Here is a 20166-nt window from a genome sequence, read left to right as displayed (position 1 = left end):
ATGCCACCCATGGCACCATGTGCTCTGTCACAGCTGGCCCCCAGCCCTGCCCTGCCACCACAGCACGAGGGAGGACCAATCCTTCTCCAAAAAGCCCTTTACAAAGTGGGGTTCTCACACACAGCAACAGAGGGAGAGAGGAACCCAGGCACATTTTGAAAAACAGCCTTGTATTCCATGTCGACTTTTTTCCCTTTTTCTCTCTCCTGGCTCTTTTTGTTGAGTTTTAAAATAGAGTCTGTATACATTTTTTTAGCACAGCTATTAATACATAGCTATTAATACACCGCTATTAATACATTAATAGATTATTATATACATTAATAAATCTCTCACTGTAAAAATAGATCTTTGTACACAAAAGTCTGATTTCAATTGCAAATTGGAGGGGGAGGGAAGCAGAAGAAGAGATAAAGTTTTATTCAAGATGTCTCCTTTGAAGGAAACTGAACAAATGTACTTTCCTCCTTCATATATTCATGAGATGACTGCTTCCCTACCCCGTTCTCCGCCACCCTCAGCTCTGGGCTCGGAGCCAGCACAGCCCTTATCTGGTACGAGGCAGGGAAAAAAAAGTCCTGATAGGATCAGAAGTTTTCAGTAGTTTAACAAATCAGGGAAAAAGTCTCCATTGGGTTCTAATAAAGCTTTAGGAGCGTGACGGGAAAGGGGATGCCGGGAAAGGATGGTGTGCAGTGGGAGGGGGATGGAGAGCAGCATCCTGCAGTGGGGACAGGGATTCCAGGGCACCCCAAAACCCTTCTGGACACGCACCCACTCTTTGCTTTTCTCCTTTATTGCCAAGCTTTGCCATTCCCCCCACCTGCAGAGAGCAGGAGAGAACATCTGCAGCTCCCATCCTCACTGCAGCTGGGTGAGTAGGAACTGGCAGGACCCCATCCCACCGGAAAGGGACGGGCAGAGCCCACGGCAGCACCCACCCAGCACCAGCTGCCCTGATCCTCCTTCATCCTCCCTCCAGTCACGGCGCTCAGTCGCTTCCCAGCTAATTGCCTCCACTCATGTGTGCAAACTCACCGATTACCGGAAAATGTCATGGAATGTTAATTTCATTCGGAATGTGCTCCCATTTTTTTATGATGGGAAATGAATAAGCATTGTATTAATAGCATAATTTCCAACTCCAACCGCAGTCGCGGCCCTGCGGATGGAGGCTGCGCGTTACTCGTCACCCTGCACCTTCCCTGCCTCTTCACCTTCCTCCCTTCCCTCCCCACCACTCCCCCCACTTCTCCTGTTGGTAATTAAGATAATGCAATGTAATTATAAACATATTAGGAAAGATCAAACGCTGAAGAGCCGCAGCCCGACAGTCCCGCCTCCACCTCACAGCTCTGCCTGGAGAGCACCTCCCAAAAGCTGATGGGTCCCTGCTCTCCTGGGGCTGCTCCAGCTGGGTTTGACCTTCCCAAGAGCTGTTTCTGTCCAGGAAACCCTCAGCTCCTCCACGGGGCAAAGACTTTCTAGCACACCCCTCCCCTAACATGTACAGGGCATTTTTTTTTTTATCCCATTTCTCCTGCAAGGAAAAACCTTTGGCCGTGGGGTGCTGCCCTATCTCCCCCTGCCCCAGCACTGAGGAGGTCCAGTCCAATGGAGACTCCATTTCCCATTTTCTCGGCTCTAATAAAACCCTTAACTCAGGGTTTTTTATGAGATATCATAACTTTCTTGCCTAAACAGCGAGCAGAGAGGATGAGGCAAGATGGGCAGACCCTCGGTATCAGCTAATGCTCCTCAAGTTATCAAATAATTGAAAAGTTAAATAAGAACACTCTGGAGAAAGCTTCTCGATTTGGTGCTAATGGGCACACGGAACAGTCTGGGCTAATGTTGCATGGAGGAGAGACACAGGCTTGAGAGCACAGCGCTGACCTCCAGCTCCCTCTCTCCCCCACACAGCTCCTGCAGCTCCTCAGAGCCAGAGGAGACGCTGCCCCACGGAGCCAGCTGGGGCAGGGACACACCGAGGGCAGGAAAGTCCCATCCCCACATGGCTGAGGAGCTGCTGCTGGGGGATGAGCCTGCATGCAGCAGCACTTTGGCATGTGTCAAGTGAGTGTGAGCCCAAAGGATGGGCATGGGCAGGACAGGGCTCCAGAACAGCCACTGTGGGTGGGAAATGTGGCACAGTGGCCCCTCTCCAGTCTCCACCACTACCCAACCCCCCCGCTCAGCAGCATGAACTCAGCAGCAGAATGAACTTTTTAGTTAGAAAATACATTTCCTCTGCCCAGCGGACAAGGTGACATTTTTCACAGTACTGACAATGCCGTGCCATCTGCCAGGATGAACGAGGGAGAGATGCCAACCCAGAGGAGAAGGACAAACTACCAAAATCTCTCAACGTGGCCAGGAGCTTCAGCTCCAAAAGCAGCAGCAAAAGGACCAATGACCTCCCACACTGGGCAGCACATGGGTGGAGGCAGCAGGCAGGGGAAAAATGAGCTGAGAGCTGATTTGCTGGCTCAGGAGAAGACCTGGAGTAATAGGAACACCCAGAAAGCCCAGGATATCAAAACCAAGCCATTCCAAGCCACACAGGTAAAGAAGTGAGGCTGAGCACTGCCACACTCACAGGACCCAGTGGGAGAGTCGCAGCAAATGCCGTAACTCAGCCATCAGAAAGGATTGATTTGAAGCACCTTGTTAGTAAGTTTCCTCTCCCACTGGTCCTTCAGGGAGGTCAGTGCCTAATGATAAATGGGGCTGGAAGGTGCCTGCAGACCCAGTATCAGCACAGGTGCCCAGCCTCAATCCATCTTCCTTAGGAGCCAGCTGACAAAACCGTCTCGGTGCTGTAGCCAGGTAAAACACAACCGATGGGAAGGGGACACACAAACAGAGTGAAGAGTTGGTGTCGCAGCTGCCCTCCCTGATCCCTTCCCCATAAAACCCACAAGTCTGGGATGGAATGATGGGGGAAAATCTCCACATGCCGACTGGTGGAGCCACAATGCCACGAGGAGCCAAGGAGAAGAAGGGCTGAGTATCGTGGTCTGAGACAAACCCATCACTTGCTCAGGTGACAGGATCCAGAGCAGCCTCAGCTCTGAGCTCTGCATCCCAAGGGCTGAGTCCTAACCAGCCTCTATACACTTCCAGTAGAAATGGGGAACACTGTGGGATTGTTCTCCTTCATCCCACATCCTCTTCTGATCAGCCTGACTTCAGAAACCAGTGACAGGTTTTCACTCCATGCCAATACCATGGAAGCACCACCCCTGGAAGTGTTGAAAATCAGGTTGGACAGGGCCACGAGCAACCTGGTCTAGTGGAAGATGTCCCTGCCCACGGCAGGGGTTTGAACCAGATGGTCTTTAAGGTTCCTTTCATCCCAAACCATTCATTCCAGGATTCAGTGACAGCCCTGGCCCGAGCTGAAGCTCTCCCAGGTCCTCTGCACTGCACACAAGGTGGTTGCAAAATACAACCCAGAGGAGAAACTCAGGAGAGGCAAGGACACCTGAGATCCCCCAAGGCAAGTAAACAGCATCATATTATTTTTTTTAGACTTTCCATCAGGAAAAAAAAAAAAAAAAAAAGATAAAAAAAAGTCATCTTGAAGCTAATCCTGGTCAACAACTGTCCCACAGCCCAGCTATGCCTTTAAATAATGTAGTGCTTTATCAAACATTCATAGTGATACACAAAGGGATGAACAATGCACGCCTGGCATTTATATAAATATACTTCCTGATGGCTTATTTTCCTTGGACAGCCAACACTTCACAGCTTATCTTCTGTGAGCTTGTGATTTCGCCTGGATGGAAAACACTTTGGACACCTGGGGAATCAGGACTACTGCACATGAAACTGCCATGACATCCGCACCGGGCATCTGCAGCCCCACCAAACTCCACAAAACTCCTCGCTCAAGAGCTGCTGCTGACTTGAGGAGCCAGAAGTCACCCAGCTGTGGCTGGAAGAGGGGACAAGCAGGGTATTTCTTCAACATGGGATGTTATGGAGTGTCATGATGAGACCAGCGCACGCCTTGCAAAGCAGCAGGACTTCACAAATGCAGCATCCTGTCAGGATGTTTCAGGATGGCATAAGAAACCACCCTGTTTCTGTTCCAGTCCCCATGGCACCACTCAAAGCTGCTTTTCCAACTGTTTCTTCCCTCCTCTGTCTCATGGCATTAATGAGTGGGCTGTAGCAAAGAGAGGGGAGAGAAACAATAAAACACATCAGGAGCCCACCCCACCAGCCTGTTCTCCACAGCAACAGTTGCCGTGAGCCAGAAGAGCCCTGGCTGACCCTAGGTGTTTAAACCTTAATTAGTCATTAAGCATGGGCCACAAACCCATGAGCCAGGGGGCTGCAGGTCCAGAGGAAGGCCCCAGACCCCAGGAGCTTCCCTGGCCCTTCTGAGCCACTCTTAGAGGCAGAAGTATGTTGGATATGGCTCTTGTGGGAGAGATGACCTGAGCATGCTCCCACACATCCGTGATGCTGCTTTGATGCACTTTCTTGGGGGTGTAAGGGAGGGGGACCATGTCCCACAGCACCACCGTTCCCTCCCCCACACTGGGGAGGACAACCCAGATCTGGGTTGGAGGTATCCAGTTCAATGGGATGATCAAAACAAACCTGAAACTCCAGCCTGGCGCCTCTCCACTGAGATCTCCAATGGCAGTTACTATATTAATATATTAATTATGACTGTGTTTATCTCTGCAAAGCACAGCTTTTCCCTGGCAGGTCAGGACATTTTCAAATCTGCACTGAAGCCTGAGCTGGCATCACCAGAGAACCAAGGACCCAGTGGCACGCCTGGTGTAACCTCTCTAACTGGGGCCCTCATTCCCTTCATTAACGCGTTCAGATCAGTTACAATTGAGCCTGCTGGACTTGAAAACATCTTAAACGTCTCTATTAACTAGAGACACTACCTAAGCGTGTCTGGAAGCGCTTCTCTGAATTAGGAGTCAATTCCTACCCTGTCAAGCCCCCTCCTCTTTTTTTTTTTTTTTTTTAAATTTCTTTATAGCTGAAATTTGAAGCTGTTTTTACAGACAGGACTAGAGGGCTGCAAGAAAACACTTTTCACTGGCAGGCTATGAGAATATACATTTTCAAAGGTCCCTGTAAATTACAGAAGGAGTTGGCGGGGATTAGAGCTGGGAAAAGCTGATCACGTACAAAGAGGGTCATGATCCCATCAGGTCACTGGAAAGAAGGGCCCCAAGACACATCAGATGCTGGCCTGACGCACTGTCCCATTTTAGCCTCCAGCCGCAGCAAACGTTAAGCCATCATTTTATTTATTAAAGGCTCAGAAAGCCTCTGGTTAATGCTGGGAATCAGGGTGGAACTGCATCTGACTCCCCGAGCCAGCGGCAGACGGTGGCTCCCAGCCCCAGCACGGGCACCAGGGATGGCACACCTTGGCAGAGCCATGAGCCCAGCCAGACACCAGTGTCCCCTCAGGGACACCAGGCAGGCAGCTCAGGGACATCATTATCAGGCCAGACATCTCCTTCCTGTGTGCTCTCCTCCTCCAATGTGGAGAGCAACACCATCACCTGTCCATGGTGAGGGCATCGCCCCCAACTCACACCCATCTCTAAATCTCATCTCCAAGACACTGCAGAGCTCAGGTACTGCAATGAATGGCTGCTCTAGGGAACAGCTTAACTATCTGCCCTCCTCTTGCACAGCTCAGCCCCCAACACGTCCCTTTCCACAGCCCCAACATCCTGCCCTCCAGCCAGAGCACTGCCTTACCCCTCTTCCTGGAGGAGTCTCCACTGGAAGGCAAAAACACTACTGAGATGTGGCCACCAGAACAGCTACTCCAGTGCTGGAGGGGGCATAGGGAGAGCTCTCTTGCCATCATCAGGATCCTTCCCCTGCTTTTTGCTGTTACTTCAGAGCCATTTGTCTCCCCTGCCTAAATCCCTTCTCCCGCAGTTCTCCTGGACTTCATCATCACCCAGAGCAGCTTGGCTGGGAGGCTGAGGGGACCACAAGCCCTGACATCAGCAGTTCTCCCTGTTTCCTTAAGCTGCCCTGCCTGCTGTCTGGCTTGGCTCCCTCTCCAACCCCCAGATGAGGGCTGGACCATTAAATGACATGACCAGGGCTACCAGAGCAGTGGCAGAGTGGAGCTAGATCCACATCTCCAGGTGCACTCTAAGAGCCAGACCATCTTTCAGGAATGCCCAAAAGCATCTCACTACCGCTACAGCGAAAAGCAACCATGGATTAAGTAAGAGAAACTTCAGAGGTTTACCTGAGCCAACACAGCAGGGCAGAAGAAAGCCCAGGAGAGGAATTCAAGATGAGTGCAGAACCACACCTTTGATATACCCATGGCATTAATCATTGGAACCATCAGTAATAAGTCCTGTCTCCTGTCTAGACTTGGAGGCCATACCCAGACTGCAGAGCCTGTGAAGCCAGCACAAAGGCCTGCTTGAAAAGTTCTTTTTTTGAACATGAAAGAAACTGAGAAATAAAGATGGGTCCTTTGTTGCAGGAGTGGAATTGCAGATAGTCGATTTTCAAGTCCGATTTCTCCTCAGTTTTCACCAGGCAGAGGTTCTGTTTCTCACTGATCCTTAGAAGATTTGGTTTGGCAAAATCTTTCTGAGGAACCTGTGGGTAATCCCATACTGAGGTTTGCTGGATTTTGCCTTCATTTACCAACTCCATCGCTGTGTATCCAGTGCCTCCCAGACAGGGATGCAGCAGTGCCAGGCAATGGACTGGGGCCCAAAGTCCCTCAAAGAGGACGTGATGGACAGAAGCAAAGGGCTCCCGCTGCTGTAGGATGAAGCTGTGTCAGTGAGGATGAGAGCCATGTATATTAAAAGAGAAAAGCAAGTGAGGAATTCCCAAAGGGATGGAGCTTGAGGCCATCTGCTTGGGAAAGGCAGGAGAGCAGAACTCATGAGCAGTATGGGCTGGAAACTGCACAGTGAAGTGAGGACAGAGGCGGTGAGGAAGGGGCAACACCTGCACAAATTGACCCCAATTCCCATAGTCACTGAACCTTGTGTACACACAGGGGCTGAGTTCAGACAGGGAGGGTCTCCCCAGCAAAGACCAAGACCCCAGAAACTGCACCCCACACCAGCAGACCCCACTTGGCACCACGCACACCCACTGAGCAAAAAGCCCTAGAGACCTTTTAACTGCCAGAGAGAACTCAAACCCACGAGGAGAGAGTAGCCCCCTCTCCATCCCAGCTCCAGGGATCCTTCTGGATAATTAGGACAGCCTGGCTATCGCCTCCAGCCTTGCTCCAGTTCATTTTATTATTAATAAAAAAAAAAGACTATACTTTTCTACTTTTCTTCCTAAACTGCCTTGGATTTTTCTTCTGTCTAAATTCATCTGGGCTCTGTGCAATGTCACCAGGTCAGCTTGTGCTCCTGCTGCAATTCTAATTTTGTCAGCTTTACATTTTTGAGGCAGTTGGGAGATTTTTTTCTTTCTTTGCTCCTTTTTTTTTTTTTCCCCAAGTCAAAAATGATTTTGCATAACAGTAATAACATTAATGGCCCTGCACAGCGCATCCAGATTACAACTGCAGCTAGGGAGAAATAAACATCTCATCTTTGCCCTGCTGTTTATCTCCCCACAGCAGAGCCTGGTATCAGGTCAGAACCTGTAATTTCATTAACTTTATCACTCAGACACGCTTGTTGCTAGACGTCATTATTCAGCACATCACTCCTGTGTTTTGTTTGTGCTGGGATTCACTTCAGATGCTCCGGCACCACACGGGAGCATTCCTCCCATCCACATCACTGCCTGAGCTGGGGAGGAAGGTTTGGCTCGCTGAGCCATGATCTGCAAAACATTTGTGCTGCTCAAGCCTCCTGGGCAGGGACTGGATGGAGCAGAGCCATCCAGTGCAACTCCCTGCCTGATTCCCTGACCAGATACATCCAGAAGTGGTGAATAAAAAAACCCCACGGTCTTCCTCATGGAAAGGATAACTGACCCAACACCCGCCAAGCGTGGGGTGGCAAACCCCCACTGATGGAAGAGCACAAGCCAGCACCAGCAAATCAACCGGTGCCAGCACAGGGGGGAAGCTGCAGCACTGGCAGAGGAGGGTGAACAGAACTGCTCCATCCCATTGGATTTGCCATCCCTGGTAATTAGTGCAGGGAAGTGACACTTGAAAGAGCGTCTGCTGACAGCCCCGACGATGATACCGCTTGGAGCCCGCTGACAAGTCCCAGCTGATGTCTTATCACAAGGCAACACAGCAAGAGCACCAAGGAGAGCCTTTCCCACGGGAGCTGGTGGATTCCCTGGCATGCAGGCACAGCTCCACGCCCATCCCCAGTGACCACAATGAAATCTGGCAGTGCCAGCTGGGCACCAGAGAAAGGCTGATCTTATTGTTGCACTACAGCCATGCTCCAGCTGCGTGTCCTGTAATGCATCCACCTTCAATCCAGCTGCAGAGCCATGCCTGAGCACAACTGGCTTCCAGTCCCTGGGCATTTCCAGGTACCTGGTGTCTGCTCACATCAGCTGCAGCTCCTCCACCCCAGCTGCCCCACCCCCACAGGAATCCAGCTGTGACTGCTGCTCGTGTACGGTCAAAGCCCCTGTGAGCAGCATGTCTGAACCACCACGTTTCCCCTGTGTGTGTCACCAGGTCAGAGTGGAAAGCCCACAACACATATATTTATATCTGCAATCTAAAAACCCTAGATCTGAACTGCAGCCACCTTGTCCTGGGCAATCCAGGCTCTAAGCAGCTTCAGTAGAGAGGAGTAAGTAGCACATACCATAGCTTGGCTCCCTGAGCAGAGCCTCATCCAAGAGGGAGAAGTGCCCATCTGGGAGGAAGCATATGGTGAACTGGCACAGTTTGGAAGGATCAGACTAGGCAAGGCACAAACCTGCCTCAATCCAAGGTGACAGCATCACAAGCAGAGCTGGTGGGAGCATTTGGGAACATCTCTCCCAGCCCAGGAATCGTACAGGCAGCCCCAGCTCGGGGCAAGGGGTTCAGCCTGTGTAAGTTCTCTACTGCCAGTTCCTGAAGCCCTTGGACAGTTTAATATTCTGCTCTAGATCTTGTTTGCTATTTTGTTTTGAAGAGCACTGAAACGCAGTTAGTGCTGTCTTCCCCACTCACACAACTCTAAATAATTTATCGAAAAGCAAAACAAAGATGAGAATATGAAAGAAGAAAGAAGGTAGCTCAGTTACGATGTACGAAGGCTTTCATTTGTTCATTCTCACTAAGAAGAGGGTTGAGAAAACATCTCTTAAACCCATGGGCTGGTAACCCCAGACACACACCAAGGGATGCCAACAGGCATGCTCAGAGCAGCACTTGAGGATGGCAGATTGACCCCTGGGCACCTCCAAATCTGTTGGAGCAACAACAACCATCACCATCATCACAACCTTGTTTAAAAGGGGAAAGAGTAAAGAGCATTTAAAGGGTGGAAGAAACACAACCTCAACCACCACTTATGACCATCACAAAGGCAGGGAGCTGCTTTGCAGACACACTGCATCACCTAGGCTATCCCTGGCTCCTCCATGGAGACAAAAAGAGTCCCTGTGCCCATCCCTGCCACTGTGGCTACTCAGTCTTTCTGGCAAGCCACACAATAAGGGAAGGATGGTTCAGCATCACCCCAAGATCCCTTCCCTGCACAGAGCGAGCCAGCACATCCCTTCCTGGCTGCTGCTGGAGTCACTCACAGCACTAACAATCAGCACTAACGTGCTTTGCTTTTGTTTATTCAAACGCGTTTTACTGTGCACTGCAGGTGAACAATATTAAATGGCTCATAATAACATTTCAATAAGCAGAGGCGGGTGCAGCAGCTTCTGATCGACAGACATAAGAAATGCAAGCAATCAAGTGTGCATTAGCCAAAATATCCTGGGGAATGCGCTGCTCCCCAGCAGAGCAGAGAGAGAAAAGCCACAAACCTTTCTTCTCGTAGTCAGGCTTCTCCTCCCCGCCCCGGCCCAGGCTCTCCAGCGTCCTTGTCACCTGGCTGCCAAATTCATCCTCCCTGGTGCTGGGCTCTGCCCGCCGCGGGGTCTCCTCCTCCTCCTCGTCCTCGTAGTCGTCCAGGATGGGGGTTTCCCGGATGGGCACCCCGATGACCGAGTTGTGGGCCTGCAGGCGCGAGTTGCGGAAGCTCTCGCGGGCCTGGGGGCCCAGCAGCACCGAGGGGATGTAGTGGATCTCGTGGGTGGCCTCGGTGCTGGCGCTCTTCTGCGGGATGCGGCGGCGCTTGTGCCAGCGCCGCTGGGCGTACAGGGCCACCATGAACACCAGCAGCAGCAGCAGCAGCGCGATCAGCCCACCCTGCAGACAGAGAAAAGGGCACAGTCAGGAGGGCACGGGGTGCAGGGAGGGGGGATGGGATGCTGCAGTGTCCATAGGATCACAGAATGATGGGTGGAGAGACCTTAAAGCCCACCTCATTCCACCCCCCCTGCCATGGGCAGGGACACCTTCCACTCAAAGCCTCATCCAGCCTGGCCTTGGACACTTCCAGGGATGGAGCAGCCACAGCTTCTCTGAACAACATGTTCCAGTGCTTCACCACCCCAGAGCACCCTTCCATCCACACCCCTTGGACCACACACAGGCAGATTCATGGAGCAACCACCTCTCAAGTGTGAGGTCATGGACAGGTAGAGCAGGATGCCAGCAGTGGCCTTTAGCTGGGAATAGCACAGTGACACCCCTGGCTCAACTCTGCCCGTTCTCCCAGGGACTTTGTTCTTTCCACCTCACCCCTTGGGACCCCCAGGCCCCCTACACACAGGGAGATGGGAAATGAGGATGATCACATCCCAACACTTAGGAGAAAAAACCTCATTAAAACAACCCAGCCATCACCCAGGAGCAATAAAGCCTTAGCAGAGACACATATTTCCCAAAAATGATGGTGCAACAAATGGCCCCTCACAGGAGATGCTCCCAAGGCATGGTTACCCCAGCTCAAACATTTCTGGGCTGATTTCCCTGTGGCTTCAAGATCAGCTGCAGAGCTGGGGGCACAGCACAACATATTCCAGAGCCAGACCTTCTCTACTAAGCTCTTGTCCTTCCCCCCTCCAAATTTTATTCAATACAGCTCTCAACAATGTTAACATTAAAAATAAAAACCTTTTACAAAAAAATAAACTTCCAAATATCTTTATGTACATGGAAGTAGCATGTCCTCTCAAGGGAGCCTGGCTAGGAAGTACCAATGGCAGCCAGCCCTGCCTCTGCCTGCTCTGGAAGTCAAATTCATCCCTACACGCACAAGAGCTGCACCTGTGCCAGCTCTGAGCCTCTTAATCTCTGCAGCATCGGAGCAATTCTATCCCGTGGCAGACAAGCAAGGCAGGGCATGTAAATCAGGAGCAGCACGAGCGGCCAGGGCTTTGCAGCACGACAGGAACAGCCAGGGCAGGGCAGGCGTTCCGTGCACGCCTGGGATGCCACAGCCCAGAGCTGCAGCGAGCTCTACAGCAAAGCAGAGGTGTGAAAATATTCCCTCTGCATTCGGTACAAAGCAGCAGGCTGCAGCCGGAGCACGGCTCTGACTCCTGAACAGGAGCAGCTGGAAGGAGGCAGCACTGGAAAGTGCAGTTCACAGGATGAGGTACCTCGGGAGAGGCCTCCGGAGCTGGAGCGGGGGAGAGACGTTTCCCTGCACCACAACCTGCCACAGAGAGGGGCCCAGCCCAGCACCCCCCACACCAGGATCCCCTCCTCTCCTGCAAAATGTCCCTAACAGATGCAGGACTTGGCGGCTCAGGACACTGCTCAGCTTGAGTTCCCCAATTTGTGTGACACGCACCTTCAGGAAAGGTGTTTTACGGTCCAGGGGAGGCTCAGGGATCCCTGAGGGGATTGGTGAGCAGAGCTTGGTGAGCAGCCCAGGTTTATGCCCTGCAGTACCAGGGCACTTCAAGGACCAGAGGGATGAGGACCCATCATGGCCTTCCATGCTCAAAAACAAGAACCAGCATGGACACCTCAACCTGAGAGAGCAGACACAAGTTTCCTTGGATTTGCACAGTGCCTGATGCATGGAGACCTCAGAGCATCACAGGAGCTCCCTGGCCTGAGGCACCCACACCCACTGGCATTTGCTCAGAAATCCAGTTTGCAGGAGAGAAACCATGGCACACCAGGAGGGAGGCCAGGCCGGGTGACAAGGACACAGCAGGGCCACAAACTTCAACACAACAAACCCTGCTGCAAAACCAGGTCTGGCTCATGTGCCAGACCTTACAGCAAAGAGAGGGTTCTCGTGGTCCAGAAGGGCTTCAGAACAACACTCATGGATGTGATTGCTGAGAAAAATCTCCTCCAAGGCCTTCACCACCAAATCCCTGAGCTGCCCAGCTAGACATCACTCACACCTTGGTGCACTCTGCCACTGGGAAGTGGCTGCAGGGAAGAGCACTCTGCACCCATGGGCACACAGGCACTCACTCTCCATGGAAAAGCAGAACCAGAGACATCCCAGATGCTCAGAAAAAGTCAGGGTGACAGAGAAAGCCTTGCAGGAGGAGCAGCTGTGCCAGCTGGACCCAAGGAAGGGGTTCAGACACCCGTGGCAGGCCTGGGACTGTGGATCTTCCTGGCGGGGCTCACCTTATATCTGCCCCTGGGAAATGGCCTGGAGAAAATAAACCTGTTAGCATATTAAATAAAGATCTCTCTGCTTGGGAGAACCTACAAGAAGGCATAGAGGCACAGAGGTTACTGGTGTGCCATTCCCTCTCTGACTCAAGACTGACACGGCTGGCTCAAGGAAGCCAAGGGTTCCCAGCCCAGCCCAGCTACAACTCCCACATCCTTTGGGGATGAGCCAGAGATCTCTGCTCTGCCAGTCACTGAGACAACGGCCCCTCTCTGCCTGGGAAAAGCTGAGGCTGCCCGTGCCAGCCCCTAGGGCAAGCACCACAGGCTCATCACAGGCAGCACAGTTCCAATGTGCTCCTTTCGTCCCTGACCCTGCGCCAGCAGCTGCTTGTTTAACCACACCACACACGCTGGGAGAGCTTCCTGGGGAAAAGGGGGGAAAAAAAAGAATCAAACTTAGGAGGCATTCAAGCCAACCTCATTTTAATCTATTTTTCGTGTTAAATTATCCAACTGAGGGAGCAGGAGAGAGAAAGGGGAAAGAAGGGATAATATGAGAAATGTTTTATTTGACAACGTGTCATTCGGAAACTGATTATTTCTGTCTCCGAGCTTTTTAATATTCCCAAACAATGGCCAAGCCGCGCGGGGATTTGGTATTCTAAGGCTGGATTTATAATACTCTGTTCTGCAGTGATAAGAACACGGGCCTTTAATCCTCTGAGCTGTGAACATGCATATTCTCCCACGTAATGTCCTTCCTGCCACGCTCCCGCTGCCCTGGGCCGGCCGAGCAGGAGCCACCAGCACCAGGGTGTTGCCAAGACCCACAGGGGAGGAGAAGGAATGGGGAAAGGAAGATGGGGGAGAAGAGGGATGGTGGGAACGAGCCACATGTGGGAAGAACTGCAGGGCTGGTGGCACCAGAGCCACAGCTGAAGCTGTGAGAGCAGCAAGGCTGGGACTTATTTGAAGCCCAGGAGGAAAATCAATGGGAGAGGCCACCCTGAAGCCCAAGAGGTTGGACCCTCATACAATTCTGAAGGCTGCCAAGCTGCTAGATTGGAGGGCCATCACTCTTTAGGAATCTTTGAGATGCTGAACAATTTCCGGGCAGCAAGAGGAGGCATCACTGCTTTGAACGCAACCACCACCCTGCCCTACCAACCAGTGAAAGACAAGGGAGTCCCACTGCTCCTCAGGGCTCCAGACAAGCTGTCTTGCAACAGCCTCTGGCCTTTCCAACTCTGCTCCCCACAGTGGGGGGATGCGGTGGGATCCCTTGTGGGAATCCTCCATCCCTGCAGCCTTGCAGTCACACAGTGACACAGCCCAGCAGTTCAGAAATCAAGCCCTGACAGTCTTCCAGCTGCCACACCAGAAGGGCTGAAGTCACAGAAGAAAGTCCCAGGCTGGAGGGGATAGTTTAGGCTGGGCAGAGCTCTGACACCACAGCATCCCTTCTGCAGGTCAAAGCAAACCCGGTGCTAAACAGCACAGCCCTCAAGTCTGTGCTGACCTGGGCCCCTTCCTCCCAACACCAATGCAAGGTTTTGTCCTGAGGCAAAAATATCCCTTTCTTTCCTAACTCGAAGCCATTTATTGTCCAACATTGTGCTGGCAACCAGCCCCATAGCCAGTGACCTGCTGCTGGATGAAGCAGGATCTCACAGCCCCGGACATCACTCCCAGGACAGTCCCCCAGGACAGCTCAAGGACACCCCATCACTTCCTGGGCTGAACGAGCCCCCAGTGCTGGAGCACCACATCCCCTGCATCATCCCAGCAGGTGAATTAAGGTGAGCAATCAGGTATGAGCAATAACCACACAACCCTCGGGGCTCTTCACATTGTGTACTTTTCCTTTCTTTCCTTTTTGGCTGTGAAGGTAATTAAACACTAGGAAAATTTACCAAGGGGTGTACTGGATTATCCATCACTGTCAATTTTAATTTTCTTTTTAAATCAAGCCTGGATGCTTTTTTGAAAAGTCATACTTTATTTCAAATGAGAAGTAGAGGCTTCAGGGCATTCTTGCACCCTGTGCAAGGGCACAGCAGATGATCCCATGGTCCCTTCTTGAATTCCACTCACCCCAATTTTGGCTTTCCCACATTTCAGCTCCACAGCATCTTATCTTTCATCTCGGGTACATCATCCCCTCCCAGATAACCCAGGCACACAAAGCACCACCAGACCCTGGACGCAAAGAGAGGTCAGGCAGAGCCCACCTCCATGCACAGCCCAAACCCCCACATGCAGCAGGGCCAGCAATGAGCCCGTGGATGAGCGAGCAGAACTGAGGGAACTGAGACAGACAGTGGGGATGGGACCAGGGACAGACAGCAAGCCAGCATGAAGGCTAGAGAGGAAGAGACAAACACCAGGATTAAAATATATACACATATGCACTCCAAAGGGATCTGGATCCTGCCCTGATCACCAGCCCACTCAACCCCACCTCTCTCTATAAGAGACAATGATGATACACAGGGCAAATCTCCTAAAAATACAACATTTTCTCCCTGTACACTTCAAATCCCCATTCAAGCACAGCTTCACCAAGGTGCTTAACCACACACTCAACTTTAAATATGTGTTTAATTCCCATTACAGTCCATGAGCCTAAAGCACACGCCTCAGCGCTTTGCTGAGCAGGGACAGCTCCTTGAATTGCAGCCCAAAGAGAACTGTGTTACATCTCTTTTTTCCCTTCTTTCCACAGCTCACCACCTCACCGAGCCACAGATACAACTGGGGCACTGTCTTGTGGTGGTGTTGCTATCCCAACTGTGTCACCTAACCCTGCCCAGAGGTGACAGCACCCGGAGCCACCCTCTCTGAATGGGTGCAAGGAGCACAGCCTGTGGCCCAGGGGTTTGAGGAAGGGTTCCCACAGGACAGCTCCATCCGCACCATGCAGATCCTCTTGCCATGCTGTGCATCCACACACAGGGCATAAATCTAACAGAACATACAGTCCTTTAAAGTACAACACACACACAAGCAATGAGAGTTACAGCTGCTGTGGGAACCATAACTTTAAAATCTCTGACTCTTCCACATTAAAAACAACAACAACAACAACAAAAAAAAAGTCAGACAACAAGTCACATTTTCATATAATTTTTTTTTCTTTTTTTAAGCCATGCTCAGTTTTGTTTTGCTGTTTCATCCAAGAAGGGAAACAAAAGAAGGAGTGAACCTGCCAATCAGCCTTTCTGTGCCGCTCAGACATGCGATGTGATGTTCCAGTAAATGTTTATTTGAAAGGTCTCCCAGGCACCGGCTGTGTGCAAGCACCAAAACACACAACCCTCAATCACAGCCAACATGCCTGCGTGTCCCGAACTGCACATCTCGCTAGGATAACAATTCAAAATGACTCCTAATCCATTTTTATTATGTAAAAAAAGGCATTTATTTGCAGCGAGCTGAAAGAGGAGGGCTGGAGGTGATTTTATTAAGCACCTGATTGCTGGCTCTTTTTAAAGCCAGGGCGCAGATTGCATAAATTGTGATTTTAATGCGTGCTAAATGGTTCACCTAAATGGGCTGACCTGCTAACCCAGAGCCTGCCCTCAGAGAGGGAAGATTTTAAAATTCATAAGGTCTCCTGCGCTTGCGCTCATGTTTTCCTAATGTGGGCAGCCTGGGAGCAGAAAGCTCAGACAAAACCAAAAGCTTTTCTGTCCCCCCAAGGAGTTTCAGCTACAGAGTCCCATCCCTGCTCCACGCTAAGCCAACAAGAGAGCCCTGCACGTGTTCATCCCACTCAGCTCATTTCCACCCCACGCCTGAACTGTGTGTCATCCGTATTCAATTCACTTGAATTAAGAAAAAGGAACGTGGATTTTAAATAAAAGAGGCCACCTCATCCCCAGTAAGTGTCTCTGAGGTTTCACTGGCCAGGATCACCACGTGCTGCAGGCTGAGAGTGCCCAGGGATGTGGCAACACAAAAGCACCTCCCAGTGGAACAGGGAGCTAAAGGAAAGTCCCTCAGAACCACCCCTGACACAACGTCCCTCTCTGCACCACCCTCGGCACAGAGCCCAAACCCTGATCGCCCATGGGAACCCAGCTGAGGTGGGGAGCATCCCCATGCCACAGCCACATCCCAGCAAAGGCAGCTCCTGCCAGGGCAAGGGCGAATGGGAATCCACACAAACTGACTGTGTGTGGCCCTAACACCTTCCCAGCTGAGAGTGACAAAGCAACAAAGTCCTCCAGGGTTCAGTTTCAGCTTGGTTTCACCAAAACCACCAGTAACTTCCAGGGATGGAAGGCACTTGCCATGGGACCTCCCAAAGTCAGAGCCACTGCAGGAGCCCTGACCCACCCAACTGCTCCTCACCCCTTCCGAACAAAGGTTTAACAAAAGCCAAAGCAAGGTCTCAAATTAGGAGGATTATTACAATATCCGCCAGCGCAGCATTTGCTTGCAAGTAATGAAATGTAATTAAAAGTAAAGAACACTTGTCAGATAAATGACAAACACGTACTGCTGTTGCAAAAGTACCTTTGCTTGTTTTTTTTTTAATAATTGTGTTTATCCGCTTCCTCACTAATTTGCAAAAAATGCAGTTAATTCTCAGTGGATCTCACAACCATTAGTGCGAATTAATGCTGTTCCCACTGTATATTCTGCATATATTAGAAAAAAGAATAATCTAATAAGAGATGCACATCTCCGGGTGAGGGAACACGAGCACGATTCACATCGTGCCTCCAGCTCCCAAGCCCCAGAGAGGGACACGGTACAACACCCGTTCTGCTCAATTAACCAGCCCGCTTTTGGGGCTGCCAGACCTTGGCCACTCGTCCAGAAAACGTAGCAAAGGTGCAAAAATTCACCACAAACACAGGGACTTCTTGGAGAGCCAAACACCTCCAAACGCTGCTGATGGACCAGGTCTCCTCTGCATTGGTTGTGCTGCTGCTCTACCCACGGTGAAGACGGGAGAGAGACTGGAAAAGGGGTTTAGCATTTATTTATGGACTTCTCAAGCAATTTATGGAGAGAGAAGGTGATGGGAAGGTGCTATTGTGCACACAGACATGAAGGAAAAGAGCTTGTTTTGTTGGCAGAATGGTTTTTTTGGGAACAATCCAGCTTATTGTGTAAAAAAGAATAAAAAAACCAAAACAACAACCCACAAAAAACAAACCATGCCTTGCCGTATTTAAAGTGCAAACATTTCAGCATAATGAACGTCAACAACTGAATGAACACAAACCACAGCTTTCCAGAAGGAGAGGGAGGGTATTCAAACACAATATCAGGGATAAAGCCGCCGTGCACGTGCCCACATGGCATTTGGCATCAGAAGGTACTTCGGAATTCTGGCATCGTAGCTCACACAACAGGAGTTACACCCCACAGCCCCCCCACACCCTAGGAGAATCCTCCTCTGGTACCTCGGGCATCCCACACCAAAGGGAAAAAACAACCCAAATCTGAAGTTTCATCAATTTTCATTTCTGATTTGATAATACATTTGAAAACTGTGCTGCCCCCCAAATAGCACAGAGCAGAGAGATCCAAGACTTTGATTTAAAGAAAAGATCTAAGACCTCAGGAACCCCACAAGCCTCCTCTCCCAAAACACCACAGCTATTCCCAGCAGGAATTATTAAGAGCCCAGTTAAATACAGCACTTAACCACACACTTAACTCCCATTAACTTCACTGGAACCTCGCACACAGATAAAATTTATCTGGTGTTTCAGGGCTTTTTCATCTCCCAGGGCTTTTTCCTCTCCCTGACAAGAATGGAGCTCACCCAGCTCTCCATGTGATGCCTCCAAACCACCTCGGGGCTCAGCACAGTGGAAAAACAAACCCATGGGGATGGGTTTTCCTGCTGCACAGCTCCCACACTCATTGCTCACACACGAGCCCACAGAAACCTTTTAGTTCTGCAGCACATCTTGACGGAACTGCTCCTTTTTCACCCAGCCCTCTCACGGTATCGATTGGGAATATTGAAGTATGGGAATGCACCAGATTTGGTTTTGTCTTGTTCTTTGAAGGGCACAAGACCAACGAACTCTTTTCTGGAGAAGGGAGGACAGGGCACCCTGCCACTGGGCTGGGAAAAGCTGAATTTGCACCTGCCAAAGGACCCTTTGCTCCCCCAGCTCTGAAGAGCTCTGCACACCCTGGCGACAGCCCCCTTCCCCAAACTCCTGAAATTCAAGTCCTTTTTTTTTTTTCTGTATGGATGCAGGACATCAAAGGCAACAGGAGGAAAGCAGAGGTGGCAGCATGGCAGCGATGCCACCTGGGTGCCACCGAGGTGACCTCCCAAGCTCCCTGGTATGCTGCAAGGGGCTGAGACAGTCTGAGACTCTCACTCTCCGTCCGAGCTGGAAGCAGAGGGTTTGGAGTGTATCTGAGTGGGATGCACGGATGGAGAAACAGGGGCTCCTTCCCAGATGGAGCGGGGACTGCAGGGCATGGCTGTTACAGCTGCTTCACCCCGCTCAGCTGCACCACACCATGAGGGTCATGGTGGAAAGGCTGCAGCCCCCCTCCCCAGCCAGCAGCAGCTGAGAAAGTGCCCGTTTGGAAGTGGGAAAGGATTCATTTCAATTAAATATGCCTGGTGCTCCAATCGAAACCAATTAATTCTCCCCATCTGAAAGCTGATTAGCCAGGCTATCTGGGTAAATGGATAACAACAGGCTAATAACCCCCTCCCCATGCACACACCGGGACTGCCATCAGGGTTTTGACACTGTGTCTCCAGCCTAATTGCAGCATCTGTGAATAATTGCGGAGCAGATCCCAGCTCCACCCCTGGCAGCAGACAGGGACCAGGTGAGGATGGCCACTTTGGAGCCAGCCTGACATCCCATTACTGCTCCCAGGCTTCAAACAGGGCTCTGAGAAAGCAAAGCTGCTCCTCCAACCCCAAAAGCTCCCTCATCCCCCTGGAAGCTCTGCTGGGCACTGGGACCGCAGTTCCTGGCTCTCCAGCCCCGTGCCCTCCCCTGGCTCTTATTAGCCAGTGTTTAACTCCACTGCTCATCCTCCTTCCTCGTCCTCCCTCTGGAATGTGTTCCCACCAGCCCAGCCTGGGACAGACAACAGGAACACCAAGGCACTGGGGTTAATGGGCAGAGCTCATTGCACCTCACCCCAAACCAGCCTAGCAGCCCCCAGGTTTAAGCATCCCCCACTAACCCAGGCTCCTGAAGCTGCTCAGAGCCTCAGCCCCTGATGTCCTTGGGGAGTTCAAACAGCTGAAGCCAGACGTGGGGATGGCAGCCCTCAGGAGAGAGCAGGGGAAGGCACACAGCCATCCCGCTCCTCTGTGACCCCCATCCCCTCCAGTCCCTGTGTCACCACTAATGTCACCTCAGCCCTGGCCCCACAGCCTGACTCCCCAGGTCCCAGACAAGGGGCGGCAACTGGGGAACTAGTGGCAGGAATTTTCCATCTCTCCTCCCTATTTTTTTCCTCACAATTGGGAAGTGTTGACCAGCTAAAACCCACTCTCCCAATGGTGTATTTTTGGTTAAGAGCAAACATGGAGCCAA

The 20166-nt window shown here is 51.3% G+C and overlaps 1 protein-coding gene across 1 annotated transcript in view; it reads right to left on the bottom strand.

Moving 5' to 3' along the window:
• The window catches only part of ASTN2 (astrotactin 2), a gene marked incomplete at both ends in the record, with an annotated part of 317285 nt that overhangs the window by 227387 nt on the left and 69732 nt on the right, over positions 1 to 20166 (bottom strand). Inside the window, one exon of the mRNA XM_082295214.1 lies at positions 9949 to 10333. Within this exon, the coding sequence (XP_082151340.1) occupies positions 9949 to 10333 (385 nt within the window). The remainder of the gene's footprint in view (positions 1 to 9948; positions 10334 to 20166) is intronic.

The sequence above is a fragment of the Coloeus monedula genome, assembly GCF_965178545.1.
Source record: "Coloeus monedula genome assembly, chromosome: 21".
In the NCBI taxonomy this organism is placed as follows: domain Eukaryota; kingdom Metazoa; phylum Chordata; class Aves; order Passeriformes; family Corvidae; genus Coloeus; species Coloeus monedula.
Note: the sequence above shows the minus strand (reverse complement) of the source record. Positions and strands in the feature narration are given on the sequence as shown.